Here is a 19,625-nt window from a genome sequence, read left to right on the forward strand (position 1 = left end):
TTTACCTTATTGTAATTTTTAATATTTTATTTGAAAATATAGGTTTAATAAAATTGCCTTTTTCTGAAAATTCTGAATTATTAACCTTTTACTTATTTTACTTTCAAATTATTTGTTTTAAGTAATATATTTTTGGGGGAATAGTGGGGTGAGGTATGTGTAGGGAGAGATTTTAACTTAAAATATTTACGGTGACTATAAATATTAAGATCTTAGATGCAATAATTAATCCAATTAACAAATAAATGTTTGAAATAGAAATGTTTATAAAATCGAAGACCAGACCTAAAAAATTTCAGTACCCCGGATAAATATTAATTAGAATAATTGTTCAAATCATCATTCATTATTCCATATCAAGGAATAAATTTTTTTATGCAAACATATTTAATTTCAATACGAGTATGACATATAATAAAATTTAAGAAAAAAAATATAAATACTTTTTATATGTGTGACTAAGAAAATTTTATCAAAATTTTGTTGGAAAGTAAAGTTTTATAAATTGTAAAAAAACATTAAGTATTGTTATGCACAATATAGTATATAATTTGAGCATTCGTTTTTAAAGCTGATTTCAATTACAAGTATAATTATATAAAATTATTTTCTGTACAATATTGAATATCAAAAATATAAACTTTTAAATATATCAAAGCATAAAAATGAGTCTATATTTTGACATTTTAACATTAAATACTGAAATAACCAATTGTATTAATATTTTAATTAACTATTTGTGTGTAAAATAGAGCCAATAAAAAAAACATTAATTATAATGAAATTATTTATTATCCTAAAATTTTTCTGTAATAGCTGTAAAGTTCTCTAGATTAATAAAAAAAATCCTCATTAGAATTAGATGTGCGTAATGTAACTCTCCGAATGCTTCAACGGGACAGAACCATTAGTATCTTCTGCTGATAAATGTTGCTTAGTACTGTCTCTTGCTTTAATAACCCTATGTTCATCATCATCTTCCTGATATAAAGAATCAATTTGTTTGGTGTACATTTTAACGACTATTGGTCTCCTTAACTTCATCGTAGGACCTACATTTGTTAATTCATTAATAAAAAGCTAGCTGATTTTTGGCATATAATTTCACTCATAAGATAATAATCAGAGATAAACCGATAGAAATATTTCTCACGATCTTGGTCAGACGTTACCGGAGGATACTTTCAATTTTAACCAATATTATGGACTTTGACCCTCTTTTCCCCGAAGCCAATGATAATTTATCCCCTACCCACTCCTACTCTCCTAGCCATATCAAATCAATATTAATGAAAGGAACTCAAATTAAAACACAACCCTTCTTGTCCTATTCATTTAAACGACGATCTTGCATCATATCCCCTCCCCCTTCCTTCGTGATAGAGATTATTGTTCCCTATATAATATCATAAGATTATTTTGTTATTTCATCAAAACAACAATCATATAAAAAGGTCTTCATAATTTAAAACCTAATTCTCCGCCAACGACACTGAAATCTTTTAGTATGAATGTCCATTTACGTACCATGGAAGCTCTACTTACGGCTTCATCGTTGACCTTTTTCAAAGCTAAGTTAATAACATCATGCAATTTGGCTGGTTTTTGTTCTATAATTTGTTTTACACTTTTGATATTGCTTCCCTCGCCTAGGATAGATGACAGCCAAGCTTGAGCGGGACGCGTTAAAGTGTCTGAAGGTGTATTAGTGGAGGAGTCAAGTTCAGTCTGATTTAAATTTGAATAAATAAATTATGTTTTTTCCAAATGTTTTGTTTTCTAAAGAGACTACTCGAAGTCAACTTCTATTATAGTTTAAAAAAAATGACAATAGTCACTTTATCGAAGCTGGAGATCATCATGATTAGACATTTTAATGTTATATATTCTATACTGATTACTTACATTTTGTAGTTATTTATATAATTTGCGTATTTATCAGGAAAATCATTATGATTTTTTTTACAATTAGCACCACAAATGACTGTCAAACATTATTGATACATTTTATAAATGAAACCTTTAAGGAAATTGGAGAAATTTTGAAAAAAAATTTTATTTAATCCTATGGGCGTTATTATCTAAAAATGAATAAAATAAATTTTTAAAAATTTGCGAGAATATTATATCTCTTACCTAAATTATTCATATTAGCTTACCCGGGGAAACAATAAAAAAACCATTATTAAACTGATAAGAAAAGAAGTAGAAGAATTCAAATAAAATTTTTGCGATTACTATTTTAAAAAATATTTAATTTTGTTTTAGAATTTAATGACATTATAATACTTATCTAAACTGACGATTTAATCTCCAAAATGCACCTTGAAGCGTCATGCTGGTGATACACCCTTTTTGGTTTCCCATATAAAATTCATCATATGTAAATGAAATTCTGATTTTTTAATATGGTCTAACTCAAGGAAATTGCCGTTATAACAGATTTATTTAAATTTCTATTCATCTACTTATAATTACAAGATTTGTCAGATTTGAAAAGTTATTAATAAAAAAGTTATAATTTTATTAAAAATCACGGACCCTAACCCATATCTTTCAAACCTTTAATTAATCTCCCATATCTCTTTAATCATACTCTTAACGTCAGATACTTGTTTAATGTTTATATTTCATTCAATTAAAAAAATGTCATTTAGTTGAACATTACTTGAGTTGAGCTATTATCATTATTTAAATGGAAAACAAAATGGCCTGTAACCAGCTGATTTGATGCACATTTAAAAGAATAAAGGTCCGTCTAATGATACGTCCTTGATTAAATCTTAACATAGTCATGAATTATTATTTTTTTTTAAAATTCTCTGATATATTTTTTAGGTATAAATTATATAAAATATTTTTCCCCAAAAGTTGGAAAATTATTTCTATTTGTTTTTTTTACAAATTGTTTGATAAAAACGTCATATAGTATCAACAATATTTTTTATTTTTTTACAAATTTCTCTACATGGCTACGTCCATCAACTAATAAATACCAAAACTCAATAACTAATTTCAGGGTCTCAATGTCCAAAAATTTTATTAAACAATTTTATGTGCATGATAATTAGAGACCTCATGATATTTATATGTAATAAAAATAATAAACAATTGCTTTAAAATAAATTAATTTGAAGTTTTAAAAATTCATTTTCATATCTTATAAAAAATAAATTTAAAATCCAGATGGGGTGGGGACGGGAGGATAGACGGTTTTTAATTGGACAGGATTTGGTAATCCTAATGCCAGGACGCGTTTTTTCCCTATCTTTTTCGCCTCTATAATGAATTTTTTATTAGAAATTATTAAAATCACCAATTTCTCGAAAAATATTTTAGGCATATTGTCAAGAAAATTAAAAAATTTTTAAATAAAAATTTAAAAATATTTTAGGCATATTGTCAAGAAAACTAAAAAAATAAAATTTTTATAAAAAAAATGATTCCATATTTTTCATCTTTTTTTGGGATGGGTATCTGTCTTTCGAAAGGACGTTTGACCTTCTCTAATAGTGATTCTAATAATGATTATAATACTCGATTATAGTATACAAATTGAGCTACTTTGATGGTCAAAAGGACGGATAAGAATTTCTTGTAATCTCCCACGACCATGGCGTTGCTAACAAACTCTCTTAGTTCGTTTTTTATAGCGTCTTCGATAGGAATTGGTGCCACATTTTCTCCTCCAGCTGTTATTATTAATTCTTTATTTTGTTTTGTTTCAAAAGATAAAGATTTTATATTTCATAACAAAAAACATCATGTCAACGTTAACAAAGTAAAAGTGACAAAATGTGTAAATGCTTCAAGAAATAATTTCTTCCCCTTTTATTTTAAGTTTTTTAAAAAATATATATTACATATATATATAAATACAAAAAAAACAGTCTGATTTTAAATATAAAAATAATATTTGTGACAAATTTTAAAACTATTTAATCAAGATAAATATTTAAGTCAAACTTTCTGATTTAAGATAAAATGCAATTATAAGAAGTAAAAATTAGATTAAGATTTCTGAATAAACAGCTGAAAATGCTGAATTAACTCATTGATGAAAACAAATATGATTTTATGAACAATTTAAATACAAATTATAACGTGAATTAACTTCAAAAATTTTAAATTTACAAAATCCATTATTCATATATAATAAAAGATATACATACCTTTAATCCTACCAGTAATGTAAACGAAAGGGCCCCCAGTCAGTGTCATATCAAGTCTACTCAAATCCCCGGTTCTAAGCCAACCGTCCTTATCTATTGTTTCGTTTGTTTCCTTCTCCTTACGAATATAACCCATGAACACGTGACGACCTCGGAGACAAAGCTTTTTTTTTAAAATGTGAGTTGTTAATAAAGTGTATATTAAACATAAATTCCAAGATTTTTAAAAAAATATGAATCCTATCAAATTAGCATAAAAGCAAATAGGTTTTTAAATTTATTTTTAAAATATTTGGGAATCTTAAATTTTTAAAAGAAAGGGGGTTCTGATTCCTAAATTTGAAGCTGTTGCGAGGGTTTCATAGAGCCATGATCAAACCTGTCAGAGTACACTCTCCCTCCCTCAAAGTAGAACTTTTTTCGTTCGGACCTGGGTCCACAGGACCTAAATGTAAGGAACGGATGGGCCCTAATTTTTTTAAACTATTTTTTCATTAAAAATATAAAGATTTCCTTTGCATACCTTCAATATTTTATTTTCCTCATGCTCATATGATTCAAATATCAATTATATATTTAATTATACAAATTACAACAGAATAAGGGCTCAGGATTTTAGGAATACTTTCTCATTTTTTCAAAATTAAAATAAATTCTTGATAATGAGATTTTCTTATTTTAGATTTAAATACAATTAGAAATAATTGTAAGCTTTCGTTTAGCCATCATATATGATATAACAAAACTTTGTTTTTTGATGATGAATTACACTTCGCTTACAATTCTATCCTCATAAATTAAGGCCAGACCTAATTTTAACATATAATTTTCGAGCAGAACTGTGAGAATCTGGCTGGAAAAATTTATTGTGTGGATTCGGGCCTAGAAAAAAATAAGATTTTTTTCGGACTCAAAAAATGTCTAGAAAATTTAAAAAAACCAAATTTCGTAATTGTTTCCCCATCAAAATTCAGTAGACCCTTCAAGTGTTTTGTATATTAAATTCTTGTTATGGTAAGATATATCATGCTCCGCCCTTAAGAAACTCTTCTACTGATCCGTGGTCACGTAGTAGTAATCACTTCTAATTTATTATTGATTGAAGCTATTACTTTCGAGAATTACATTTCTGTGAAAAGATCATTGGTTCAAAAAGCTTGTCACAAAAACTAATATTTTTCTTGTAGGATGTTTGAAAACATCTTAAAGGCCCTTATTAATATATATTCATTTTAAACATTTTTTTGAAGTTCAAAATACATTTAATATTTGTAATCTATCATTTAAAGAATACTTTTTATTATTCTAATCTATCACCCTTAAAGAATAAATTCATCTTATATTTATAATATATTATCACGATAAAGATATTCTTCAATTTCTTTTATGTTAATTCGTAATTAAAAATAATAATTCTAATTTAAAACTTGGTTAAAATAAAATAAAACACCTATATAACAGAAATAATTTAATCACTAATTTTCTTAATCAATATAGTGAACAATGGCTAAAAAATGGCGAATTCGAGTCAATCCACATAAGCGTGTAGAAGAAAATCTGATAGGTATTGAAGCGTGGCAATTATTTTAGCTTTCTTCAAAGCTAAGTTATAATAAAAAAAATCCCGAAGATGAGGTAATAGTATCGGGTAAGAACTAGGTTTCGTTTTTTAGCAGGTGAAAGTTAGATGACTCCATTGTCTTGTCAACAGATGCAAATCTTTATATTTTAAATTGTTGTAGGAACAGCGATTTAAAAAAAAATTATTGTCGAGTTTATCCAATTTCTTCTTTCTATAATGCCCTTTTCCCCTCAATTTTATCTAAAATAAAAGTAATAGTCAAAACTTCTCCAGAAGATTCCTCAGCGGTAGTACCGAGTTTATTTTGAGTCCCAAGCATGGAGATTCCCACACTGCCTCCCCAATAATTTCCAAGGCCCGGGATATTGAGCGTGGCTGGTCCAGTGCATTCACTCATACCTTTTTTAACAAAAAAAATATTTTTTTTTTAGAGAATAAAATGAATTTAAATAAACATTATTATAAATTTGAGATCTTCAAATCTGATGGTCAAACTCTTAATTAAGCAACATTTTTCTTACTTTTAACTAATTTTTTAACTTTATTGTAATGAAAAAATTACTCTAATCTGAGAAATACGTAAAGTTGTGGTAATACTCCTCTAATGGGGTGGGTTTTATCAATTTTAGGAATATAAGGAAGTGGATAATATTTATATTTCATAATAAGTAAACTTAAAATTTAATTTAAGTAATACTTCATCCTTTTTATTACATTTAATTTAGATGTACTTACATTGGCACATAAATTACTTAAAAAGTATTCAATTTGGGATAAATACATTGCCCCTCCCCCTCCATAGTAACGACCCTGATGATAATCTAATGACATTTAAGTATCTAAAATTTTTTACCTAGATTAATATTTTAAAAAATAATATCCATTAATTTTTTTTACTAATTCTTAAACAGAATGGTGATTTAATTTTATAATACAATAAAAATTTTAAATTAAAAAAAAAATCAAACCATAGACTTCCATGATGGGAATATTGAGCGAATCCATGTAGAGCCGCGTTTCTTTGGCTAGCGGGGCACCCGTGCTGACTAAGTAATAACACCGATCTAAGCCTAAGGCTTTTTTAACCTTTTTAAAGACAAGAAAATTAGCCAAGCCCCAGGTCCACGGAACGGGTTTACTATTAATGATATAATTTTGTTTTAAAAAAAATTTAAAACTCATTTCTATTAGGGTCAGTTCTTATTATAAATTAATGACAACCCAAATAAAAACCTATTCAATAATTTAAAAAAAACATTCTGGATGAGAAAAACTATCAACTACTTAAAATGAAAGAAGTTTCTTTATAAGGTTGTGTTCAAAATTTTAAATAAAAACTCAAAAGTTTTAAGAATTGCAAAACTTTCATGAGTTTTGAAAGATAGGAAAAGCATGTCTCGAATCTTCCATTAAATTTTAAAAAGTTGTTAAAATCTCCATTTAAAATATTCGAAATGTTGGATATTTAATTTATTAATTCGATATTTTATATTGTTTATTTTGTAAAAATTTCACAAATTACAATGTTTGAATGATAAAATTTTCACAATTGTAAAACTTTTAAGAACAACATTCGCGAATTAGAAAAAATTATTTAAGCCAACATTTTAATTTTACATAAAAATTGGCATATATTTTTTTTCCTTAATTTTTTATATTTAGGACATAGTCTAAATTGGTTAAAAAAAGAATTAAGCATAATATTTCGACTTCTATTCTTTCTTAATAAGTCTTCACTACTGCTTAATAAATCTTCATAATTTTAAAAATATATATTTCGTATGGGGATTCGGAATCCGTTGGGATTCGAAATCTCTTGATTTTAAAGCCTTTACCGAGGGCGATACGATATACAATTAAAATTTTACAGATAACGATACTTTAAAAATAGAAACCAATACTGCTACAAATTTTAATGCTGGTTAGTGCCGATACAAATATCCACAAATATCTTCGATATGATACATAAAATCACCGATATTTTTCGATACATTTTTATAATTTATTAATAACAGTAATAGTAGTACATATTAAATGAAATATTTTTAAAAATTAACATCAATTCCCAAATATTATTATTATTTGATTTTTAATCAAGATCAAAGACAATGAGACATTGGAATTTTAAAATCATTGTCCATAAAGTTTAATAAAAAATGTATCGGATACAGGATACTTTAAATAGGCTGAAAATTTATATATATTTTTCCATTAAAAAATTTCGCTTTCTACTGATGATGTTAAAAATTTTCTGATCAAAATGAATCATATCTTAATTTTAATATTCACCTCTTTAACATAGGTAGCAATTCCTTCATAATCACTTACTTCCCCCAAAAACTTTCTCAAATAAATTGATCATCTATTAGTTAAAGGGTCTTTTAAAAATGATAATTATAATAAAATTTTAATTTCATGAAACCTTTTTTAAAGTGAAAAGGCATGGTAGAAAAGAAAGATTTGTATAAATATTAAATATTTAGCAAAAAAATATATTAATATCAAATAATCCTGACCCCCTCATGAGAGATTCTGTTCCCTCCGAACCCACTTCTTTAGCCCAAGCTGCTATTTTCTTTTTTATGCCTGTTGCTTGACCACCCATTTCTTGCATTTTTTCCGTGATTTTTTCCCACACCCTAGGAACTCCTATGAATATCGTAGGCCTAATTTGTCTAAGATAAAGAGCTAGGGTGCCCTAATAAATCAAATTTTATATTTAAGAAACATTTTTTGGCAAGGCTGAAATTAGCGTTGCCAAGCTTTTAATCTAAAAAAGCGAACTTTTGAGTCTCCGCTCAGCAATTGAGACAAATATATTTTTTTAATAAACTTGGCTAATCATAGGTATTGAAATTTTTATTTACACCCTTATGTCTCACCTTCGACATTATTGTATCCTACTTATTAACTTTTGGCAACTGGCGTTAATTATAATTTAAAAATATATATTTCTTTTTTTAAATATTAATTTTCCCATCTCTAACTTTGAGAACATCGGGATGTGCAAAGTATATGGTATTCGCGGTATCCATAACAAGATACATATCCACGATTTGAGCGGCTACATGGCTCAATGGTAAATAAGTTAGTAATACTTCTTTGTGATCCCTTACTTTAATCATCACAGCGACTTGTCTGGATGTCCAGGTTAACTGTTAAAAATATATAAGAGTATATAAATTATATATGATTAAACTGTTTTAAGGTTTAATAACTACACTTGATATAAGATAGATGCACGATGAAAGGGTAATTAAATTTAGAATATCCAATATTTTAAAATCTTACGCGAAAATGTTATGATTATTCAATTTCGGATGAAAAAAAACACAATAAATATCCGATTAAATGAGAAGTAAAATTTTCTCCATTTTAGTGTTTAAAAAAAAATTGGAACCCTGGACATCTTAAAATAAATCAGAAATTAATCAAAAGACATGCTATAAAACACCATTGAGTTATTACGTTGTCATGACTTATCATGACACCCTTAGGATTTCCTGTGGTACCGGAAGTAAAAATAAGTGAACAACACATATTAGCGCGCAAAGTACTCAGTCTAGCTTCTAATTCTTTGTCCGTGACATGATCAGAAAGTTGTATGAAATCTTTCCACTTAATATATATAAAATATATTTTGATGGTAAAAAATTAAATAAGTAATATTTTAAAATCATAAAATTCATTTTGTGTCATTTAATCCAGGTGGAGCCAAACGGCTCGACCCATTTAGAAGATTTAATCGTAAATATTAACCTCTAGAATTAAATAGGGCTGAATTTTTACAATTACATTCTTAAAATGAGTCAAATAATTTGGCGCGACCCATTAACTCTAAACCAAATACAACCTTTCTTAATTGCCGTATTTTAGCATTTTTGATATTTATCTTTATGCAATCAAAGAATATCCTTCTAAAATATCATCATTATATTTATTCTACTTAATTGATAAATTTTTAATAGCGTTTAAAAGGGCATTAAAAATTAAATATTTTATAAATAAAAAATAATGTGTTCAACATATGGCAAATGTATTTTGAAAACAATTATACCGAATAAATCTTGAATCCATCGCCCGTTACATTGGTTTGAGGCTTACCCCTATATTGTATGGCGGCTTTAAGCATCGGTAGTCTATCCCTAATTTTAAGAATCTTAGCTAATTGCGTGGAATCCTCGACTACAACCAAATTCGAGCAACTGTCGTTCAAAATATTATAACACGTTTCCGCATTGTTTGTGGTGTATATTCCGGTGGATAAGCCTCTTTATTCCCCGCATTATGTGCATAGTTTAATCAAAGTGTTAAATATTATAACAATTTGTGAAAAATAATCTTACTATTTTGGACATTCCTCGATATTCCATTTTATTAAATATAAAAAATTAAATAGAGAGAAATATTAGTGAAGAACGGGGTCAAGAGAAATGAGATGGAAATGTTAGCTGTTATTAGTAAAAGGCAATTTTTTTAGACAATTGCCTAAAAAATAATTTTGATTTTTTTTGACCTAAAAATCACCAAAACTTTTAAATGTCTTACATAATAATAATGTACTGATCAATCATACCAGGTTTCTAGCTTGAATATAAAGATCATCAAATCATATAAAATTTCTAATTACCATCAAATGTTAAGGTGAAAAAGAAAACAAGTACGTCTACAATTAAATCTAAATATGAAAAGTTAAGAAATAACAGATAATTAATTTTTTTTGGCGTGGTGTGCATATAAATTTTTTTTTAAAAAAAGCAAAATGGAGGTGTTTGGAATGGGTACATCTATGTTTTATCCTATTATATCTGCTTCCATAGTTCACATTGATTTTTTTGTAATATCTAGTAAGTATACTATTTATAAAGTCAATTTTATTCAATTCCCATTTAACCCATACATTATGTTATAGGTCTGCATTGGGCAGGTTTTGCTCGCCCGCCCATACTTCGAACAGGCGTGGTATCTAAAATATTTTCAACATTTGGTGGTGATGGGTGATTTAAAAACTTTTTAAGAATTGGGAGGGAGCGTGGGCAGGTGAATTTTTATTCAGGCTAAATAAAGAGAACTTCAATTTATTAAAACTAATAGTTTTATTTCATAATATTGCACATTATAAATGTTAAATACATGAATATAAATTAATAAAGAGTCAAACCAGTCTTAAAATAATTTTTAAACATTACGTTGACGGGCGATTTGTAGATAAATGGGCGAACAGGCGGATAAAAATTATAAATGGGAGGGTAGGTTAAAATTTTCAAACAACGAGTGGGCGGACTTTTTTAAAAAAAACCCCCCTATTGCAGATCTCTACGATATGTCATCTAGCACGAGCGAGATGTCAAAAAAAATCGATCTCCACTAAACATTAAGTAGCGTCTATATCATATAATGGAGTTAATAAAAATGGGTTGAAGTGAAATAAAATAATCTTATCGCAAAAGAATTAAAATCCTGGTTCCCGTTCTAAATTGTTAAAAAAATGTGAATTTCGCTTACATCTCCTAGAAAATTTTTAAATTAAATTTGAAATGAATATTAATAGATGCTAGGGAAGTAAACATTTGTATTTATAATAAGTTTTTTTTTTAAAAATCGTTAAAAATGGGGAATATCATAATATTCTCAAAGGTAGTTCACAATTCTGAGAACAATGATATTTTAAACGATATTTTTTTTTAAACTCATTTTAACTACAAGTGTTTATTTCCTTAGTGTTATTAATAATACTTTTAAAATTTTATAGGAGATATGAACTAGATTCCCAATTTTTAGCGACTTTAAACATATCAAAAAATCCTTATTATCTAATTCTGGCCTCCTCTACTTTGGTAACATCATACCCTTTATCAATTAGGTTATAAGACAAATATACTAACACATCCACTTATCCATTAAAAAAAAGGTATTATATATATATATAATGAAAAAAATAAAACATAGACTTCTTATTATTTGGTTCATTATAATGGTTTTATTTTTGGGAAATCGATAATAAAAAACCAAATTTTGGTTTTTCAAAAGAAAAAACAAAACCAGAATTATCCGGTTGTATAAAAAAAAATAAAAAGTTGAGGAAGATTTTATACATGAATTTTATAAATATTATCCAAAAAAAGAAAATATTATAATTATAATACAATTTCCATAATAATAATTAAATATACTAACCCAGCAAATATAGCACCGAAATTGGAGTAAAACCATTCGGGTGAATTGAAGCCCATGATACCAACGCCGTGTTTAGGTTCCAGTCCTATCTAAAGATTGTTTTTCATAAATCATTATAAAATGTTAAGATAAGATAAGATCATATGAAAAATATTACAGCGATTTATATGCTGAAACTTTTATATATATTTTTTAAAAACTTATAAATAATATAAGGAACGATTAATCGAATTCAATAAATAAAAAAAAACTAAGGCCCAAATAAATAAGAATACAATAATGAATGAATGATATCAGAAATGAGTCGATACCACTTTTTCAGACGAAGCCAATACAAAATACTACAACAGATACTAATAAAAAATAAGTAGATACAAATAAAATAGTGTTAGGTATATTTATCAGAGACCTGCAGAGGTACCATTAGCACGACCGCCCGGATTATTTTTTTAAAAATTTTTTTGGACCTGCCCGGATTTTTTTAAAATATATTATATATATTTTTAATTTTTATAGCTAATAATGACGATTTAAAGTATTTGGTTTATTTTTTAAAAAAAACTTTCAGGCCAGGTCCGGGTTTTTAAAAAAATCTCAAGCCCGGCTAAGAAAAATCCGGTACGGCACGTGTGCCCGATCCGGGCTTAGGGGCGGGCCAGCAAATCTTATTGAAAAAAAGGAAAGATTTTATTAGTAAATTATTATTATAAAGTAAAGCTAAGATAGGATGCATTGAAAATTTTGAAAATGATCTTATAATATTTCAAAAATAAAAACTAGTATATAAGGGATAAATTAGTTAAGAACATCCTATTCAAAATTATGCTATTTTCTTCGAATGGTTTATTGAATTTATTTTCCCCACATATTAATATTATGTTGTTACTCATATCATTATTTTTCTTAGAAAAGGCGGAAATGATATGCATAAAATGTAATTGGTTAAAGATGACGATTAAATGACTTAATCAAGCGAAACGATGTAAATATTTACGGCGATAAAGGCTCTAGCAGTTCTCCTGGCCATCTCGTAATACTCCTTGTAAGTGACCGATATCCATGGCTGATCTATGGGTTCACAACTATCATCGTAAACTTGATATTTCAAAGCTACAAAATCGGGATAAGAGCTGACCACTTTGAGAAACCGATCTGGGACGGTAACGGGTTCTATAGATCCAGGACCGCTTGGCTCTAGCCTTAGTAAAACTGCTTTTTCTGGATCGTGGCATATATAATTCGTAGCTTCTACATATTATATGACAATTTTAAAAAAATACAATATGATCTTTATATAGAACTCATATTACCCCAAACTAAAGGTCGGGTAAGCAATGATAGGAGAAAAAAATTAAATATCGTTTCTAAATCAGTTCTCTATAAATGTGGAATCTATTGGTGATTGATATATATAAATAAGAAGCATACTTAGGCTGACATTTTAATAATTTAGATTTGTGATGTATAAACAGCAGTGATACGAGAGAAAAAATAATTCGTGATGACAAAAGAAATAGAAAGATTTTGTCATTTTTTTGGATAAAAATCAATAACGGAGATGAAGAAACAAATATATAAATTTAACTCGGACATTTGTCATCCAGAATATTAATTTTGTATGCTCAAAATAATTATGAATAAAAAATTTCTTATTATTAGAAAATTATATCAATTTTCCAATGACGTAAAAGGGATAGTTTGAAAAAAAGTGGAAAATGGCCAATAAAAAAATTCAAATTTGAGGGTGTGGCCAAATATTTGAAAAAAATATGAAAGTATTAGATACAAAAGCTAAAGATTTCTTTAATGTTTATAATAATGTAATTCAATGATAAATAACATGAAATATATATTTATTTTTAATCTAAGTAAATCTAATTATGTCATAAACAGAATTAATGCAAGCGTCATAGATAGGGAAAAGAAACGCAACTCACCAAATCCATAAGATAATTTAAAATGTCTTTAATAAAATAATTTAAATTTTTTTAACCTGCTAAATTATATTCGACCGTCTGCTTGTTTGCTATTCCGTTAGGTATATGATAACTAGAATCATCTGAATCCGACATACCTCGAGGTATTGAAATTTCTTAAAATAAGTTTTGAAGGGTCTATATAGGGGTATTTTTTAATTAAATTCTTGAAAATATATTAAAAATAATATTGGTAAGTTTAATCGGAATTTTTTTTAAGTAATAAAGTAAAAATAAATACGATATTTTTTAAAAATATAATAAAATTTGTTGTTAAAAATTTAGCCAAATTTATTCGAGGATATTATATTTTGAAGGTCTTATTAAGTCTCAACTCAATTTTATAAATATATTATATTAAAATAATGACGAAATAATGGTAAACTTTAATCCGTAAGATGTTAAACCTTTTTAGATATATATAATATAATCTTCAATAACATGTGACGATATAAGATCAATTTAAATTACATCTATTCAATATAACGAGTATCACTCAAAGATGGATTTTTTCTTCGCAACAGGTTGTCTTAAATATAGAGAACCATATGATATTTGTTCGCAGATGGTTTGGATATTAGCGATAAGAATCGTTTATAAGAAAATTAGTTCCCAGAGTTCAGCGGGCCTCGGTCCGAGGAAAGGAAATTTCCTAATGGGTTCTTATGTCCGGTTCATAATTTTTCTTATGAAGGAAAACGACATAAATTTGCCTAATTATCAGTTTTAAAAAGATTCAAAAAATTCAGCTTACCACATAAAAATATTTTAAACATTTGTTTAACTCGGCCCGAAATAGTTCCTTGGTTCGGCTCGATGTTTCTAATTATATTACTCGGGCGTTCATAATTTGTAGACTACTTTTATAATATTTATAATTTATGTCTAACCGACTAAAATATAATTAGTTATTATACAAGGAAAGTTCAATAGTAAGAAATGAATTTTATTTTTATAACAAATAATAAATTAATTAATTTTTTTACTATTTTGTATTTTAATTAAATTAAGCCTATCTCTGTTTATAATTTTGCCATCTTTCTTTGAAATTTTGAATAGATGACATAATAACACTCCCCCTCCGCCTCATTCTAAATTTTTTTTGCTTTTATTTAATATATTAGATACTACACATTTCATTTTCATTTATAATGAATATAATTCGATTTTTGAATTTAACACTCCTTTTTAAAAAGAGCTAGCTCCCGTTCACGCTATTGAGTTTTTAAAACGCGCTTTAGCTCCAGATTAAAAATAGGAGTGTGTCGCTCCTTTGATTTTTATTTTTTAAATATAAATTACACAAAATATAATCATATATTTATTATTTTCATCTATATCTTTTATAAATCAAAGAAAATGATGCATCAAAAAAAAATAAAATATATAAATCATTTATTTGCTTTAAAGAGTAGTAAATTTTCTAAATTTGAATAAAACCTGTTTAACAATACTAAAGTGCTCAATAGAAGTACTAAAGGGAAGAGGGGTAATTGTATTTTATAAAAATGCTTTTTAAATTATTATAATTGACAAATATATTTTTAAAAAAGTCATATATTATCCTGATAATCAATTTGATTGAATCCAAAAGATTATTCTAAACATTGGAGGGTATTTTATTTTTGGTTTAATTGTAGGTATTTTTGGGTTAGGAATTTGTTTTCTTATAAAATTAATTATTTAATATTTTTAATTCCCTAAACTGAAATTTATTCATTTCGAAAAATAACAATATATTAGAATTTGGCTATATTCTATAATAAATATATTCCGGAGAGTTAAAGCGTATAAGTCTTATGTTATTACATTTATAAAGATCTTTGTGTTTTTCGCTTATTATTTTATTTAAAAATACCATGAATTCACAATACGAATATCATCTTATAGCATTTGGACATATCAAATATTTCCCCAATTTTTTAATTATATTATCAGCCATATTAGTGATGTATTTTGTTTATTCCATAAAGACTGACACTTTTGAAAGTTTTGGGATAATAATTTTAATTCTTATATTTTCTAAAGCTTTCTCAAACTGTGGCCGCTATATTAATATTGTGACAGGCACAAAGTGAAGGCTGGGTTGGAAAATCATAACTTTATATTCTGTTAATCAGTATATAATCGATATCCAAAGTTGAAAATCTTCATCCATCTTCAGAACTTTTATTTTCAAAAATTCCATCTCTTTTTAGAAGGAAACATATTTTGAGGATTTGAATGGATATTATTTCATCCATTTAAATAGCTTCTGCATTTATAAAAAAACGGATATAGCTTCTGCATTTATAAAAAAACGGATAAGTCTTTCATGGTTTTTATGTTTTATAATTTGAATTTAAAAAATGGCGAGAACGAAAAAATATAAATACTCGGTTCGGTTCAACCTATTTTACAATTAACTAGTTTCATAAATTTAAATAAATTATCATTTTTATTGTATTCAACATATACATTCATTAAGATTATTTTCTAAACAATTTATACTAAAAATTTAAAGCAGTAGAGGAGCGGTACTCTTCCCCTCCATCCCATAAAGAAGCAAGTATCGCTCCCGAGTTTTGAAAAACAGTAATGCTCCCGGAGCGGCGCTCTTTAACAACTGATTATATAGTTCAGCAGAACACTTGATTTTATGATATTACCTCTATTTTATGGATTCTATAATATTCAAAATAAATGACAATATTTTCAGAATAAATAAAGGTGACCCAAATGAAGGATAGAATTATAAAAGGTCTTCAGTTTGGCCCTTGATCTTCACTAAAGGAGGGGGGGGGTATTATTCCCCATAAATTTTATTGGAGGTATTTTTTTATAGCTCTTAGCAGAATATATATTTAAATCAATTTAAAGTTTCATCATTTTAACGTGTTTTTTTTAAAATTTTTAAATTATATAATATTATATATTGTATAAAATTTTTTTGGGAGAGAGGGGTATGGAGATTATTAAGGATATTTATGAAAACAGTAAATTTCAGAATAAGGCATCCTCAGTTTAATGTGAATATAGATATAGTTAAGTTTATATAATTAAATATAATAGTTACGAATTAGTTTTTGATTATAATCAGGGACCGGGACCAAAGGCATTTTTGCATTCCCATTCCCAGATATCTAAATACAATTTAATTTATATATTTTCTAAAAGATTATTATTTATATTGGTTTTTTTGGGGCATTAATATAAATTTGAGTGTCGAAATAAAAACGTTCAACAATTCCTGGAGTTTCATATTTTTAAAAGAACGTTCCGGGAAAGTTCCGGAATACACATTCCGATTCCGTTCCATAAATTTCCCTAGGTTCCGTTCACGGAATGTTCCGTTATGTCCCTGATTATAACATTATTTTGAAAATTAATAATCATAAATAAAAATATTTTTAAATGCCCTAAGTCTAAGAAATAACCTTAATGGATCAATAAAGTCGTACGCAGGAACCGCCAAACATTAATTAATACAATTTGAACTATTTTTTAAAAAAGTAATTTATAAATAGAGTCACAATTTGAGCAACAGTAAAGTTTTAGAAATGCCAATAGCCCAGCATGAGCGAAATGGCTAGATTTTTTACTTCCCAAGGCCCAGAACTCTCTTAAACAAACAAGAGAATAGAGCAAACATATTTACAGGTATTATTGCTGATAAATGATTATGAGATAACAAACTTAACACGGGTTCAAATCCGCTGAATATAAGATTTTTAAAGAAATTTTACGTTACCAGAGCTAAAATTTTAAAATAATAAATAAAAAACCTTTTTTTTAAACTGTTTTTTAAATTATATCCCGTGTCGCGGATCAAATAGTAAGTTTGGATGAGCTAATATCCTGTCCTTATTTTACTATAATTACAATTAGTGTTGTTAAATGGCTCATTTTGAGCCGATTTTTAAAAACGGCTAACTCGATATTTTAGACAGAAAAATATTGTCTAAGCCTCGAAACTTCGCTAATAGATATTTGGACCTTTGTGCCATCTATGTGCAAAATCTTTAGGCTTGCGTCATATTATTCTGGATAAAATGTTGAGTTAACCGTTTTTAAAAATCGGCTCAAATCGAGCCGTTTAACAACACTAATTACAATAAAAGATTTTTCTGAGCGAAATGCGTATTTGGGATGTGGTACACCATAATTTCTATTTTCCAGACTTTTCATTTCTCTAACATTAAAATAAAATTAATGTTTTCAAAAATGAAGTTTTTTTTCTTCTTCTTTCATTCTAACCAACTTATAACATCAAAAATCAATGTTTTAAATTTTTAATAAAAATAATGCAAATATATTTTATAAGATGTCAAGTTCATTGTTTAAAAAAGAAAACATTGTAAATGAATACAAGATTTTGAGGGTTTTGTTTTTTTAAAAAAGGAAGTAATATCCGAAGTTTAATTATGTTTATTTTTTGACCTCAAATCGGTTATAAAATATTTGAAAAAAATGATTTCAGTTTGAGATTAAATGACTACTGGGGTTATAATTAGAAAATTTTCTTCAACATGATTCTCATAAAAATTGATGGAAGCGAAAAAAAAATTTTTCCATCCCATTCTAATTTTATTATATACCAACACCAAACCATATGCAAACAAAAAGAATCAAATCAAATTTTAAAAAATAAATATTTAAGTAACGAAGAAACAACTCGTGTTTTATTTTCCATTTCTCATTCTCTCTTTTTTTTTTGGAAATTTATTACACAAAATGAATAACTTTTTAAAAAGTCGATCGACAGTATAATTCAATATGCCGGCCTCAAGTCCTCTAGGAAGTCAGGTTCAGGTCTAAAAAAAATTAAAATGTAGCCGGGTTGAACTTGGGTTTATTCTTAATTCTAATTTATGAAATTCACTGAATACTCTTTTTTTTAAACAAAAAAATATGGCCCAAAAATAATTTAAGTTGGGATTTCCTTTATAAATTTTAAAACAGATTTTTGGACGCAACCTTAAAATTAGGGTATTTGTTCAGGGTCAATGCCTAGGGCACTTTATCCATGATGTGATTTAACTTAAGCAAAAATATTAGTTTAATTAAAATTTTCGGTCAAACAACAGGCTACTTTCTATAATGAAGTTTCATAAAAGTCATAAAGTAATCGAAGGTTTAATATTTGGTGCATATAACGGTTAAATAATTTAATCGGTTTTGTTTGTTTTTCTCGAGATTTTTTTTTTCTTTTCCAAAAAATAATCTCATCTTTCAATCGAAATTTCATTCATTCATATATCATAATTTAAAGAGAAAAAAAATGAAATTAAATACTAATGGGAATAGAATCGTTAATATAAATAATTATGACACTTTCTTTATCAAGTGAAACATTTGACACTTTCAAAAAAAACAGGACAAATATAAGAAAATAAACTTTTTTTACCTCTTCTGAATGAGAAACTTTATGAACTTTCTTAAGGGATAGAATTATTATGATATAAGTAGAATATCAAGATTGAAAATAGAAACTGAGGGAACTATAATAATATATATAAGGAACCATTAAAAAAACAGAATAATTTGATTAAGATTTTTTTTAAAAAAATAACAATTATTTGATTAGGATATTAAGAAAACAATATATTGATACGCGGATATTGTGCTTTCATCATAAAATTTACATATTACATTATTATAACGATTATGTCATTTATAAGCTAAAATTTTTTACAATATATAATACGTAACAAACTGTTTACTTATATTATATATTTG

At 26.7% G+C, this 19,625-nt stretch overlaps 1 protein-coding gene across 3 annotated transcripts; it reads right to left on the bottom strand.

The window, feature by feature from the left end:
* Window positions 1-671: 671 nt before the first annotated feature.
* Window positions 672-19,448, bottom strand: LOC135925317 (long-chain-fatty-acid--CoA ligase ACSBG2-like). 3 transcript variants are annotated; one of them, XM_065460581.1, is made up of 14 exons: window positions 19,294-19,448; window positions 13,925-14,023; window positions 12,926-13,179; window positions 11,932-12,020; window positions 9,812-10,025; window positions 9,223-9,372; window positions 8,742-8,909; window positions 8,271-8,452; window positions 6,723-6,892; window positions 6,020-6,153; window positions 4,173-4,335; window positions 3,565-3,707; window positions 1,473-1,728; window positions 672-1,052 (listed from the first exon to the last, which is right to left on the bottom strand). In XM_065460581.1, the coding sequence occupies exons 2-14, from the start codon at window positions 14,001-14,003 to the stop codon at window positions 859-861; spliced, it is 2,196 nt and encodes a 731-aa protein (XP_065316653.1). In that variant the 5' UTR covers window positions 14,004-14,023; window positions 19,294-19,448; the 3' UTR covers window positions 672-858. The 3 variants fall into 3 exon arrangements, with proteins under 3 accessions (XP_065316653.1, XP_065316652.1, XP_065316651.1); XM_065460580.1 differs by having other exon boundaries at window positions 13,925-14,045; window positions 19,294-19,444; XM_065460579.1 differs by lacking the exon at window positions 19,294-19,448 and having other exon boundaries at window positions 13,925-14,086.
* Window positions 19,449-19,625: the final 177 nt, after the last annotated feature.

Source organism: Gordionus sp. m RMFG-2023, chromosome 2 (genome assembly GCF_954871325.1).
Source record: "Gordionus sp. m RMFG-2023 chromosome 2, tfGorSpeb1-WG-v2, whole genome shotgun sequence".
Taxonomy (NCBI): Eukaryota; Metazoa; Nematomorpha; class Gordioida; order Chordodea; family Parachordodidae; genus Gordionus; species Gordionus sp. m RMFG-2023.

What these genes read in the sequence shown, in the direction of transcription:
- LOC135925317 (XM_065460581.1), bottom strand. Translation starts at nt 14,003, where the DNA reads ATGTCGGATTCAGATGATTCTAGTTATCATATACCTAACGGAATAGCA. An exon ending in CTGCTAGAGCCTTTATCGCC is followed by an intron (nt 12,021 to 12,925) that starts GTAAATATTTAC and finishes AACAATCTTTAG; the next exon opens with ATAGGACTGGAACCTAAACA. An exon ending in TTCGGTGCTATATTTGCTGG is followed by an intron (nt 10,026 to 11,931) that starts GTTAGTATATTT and finishes CGGGGAATAAAG; the next exon opens with AGGCTTATCCACCGGAATAT.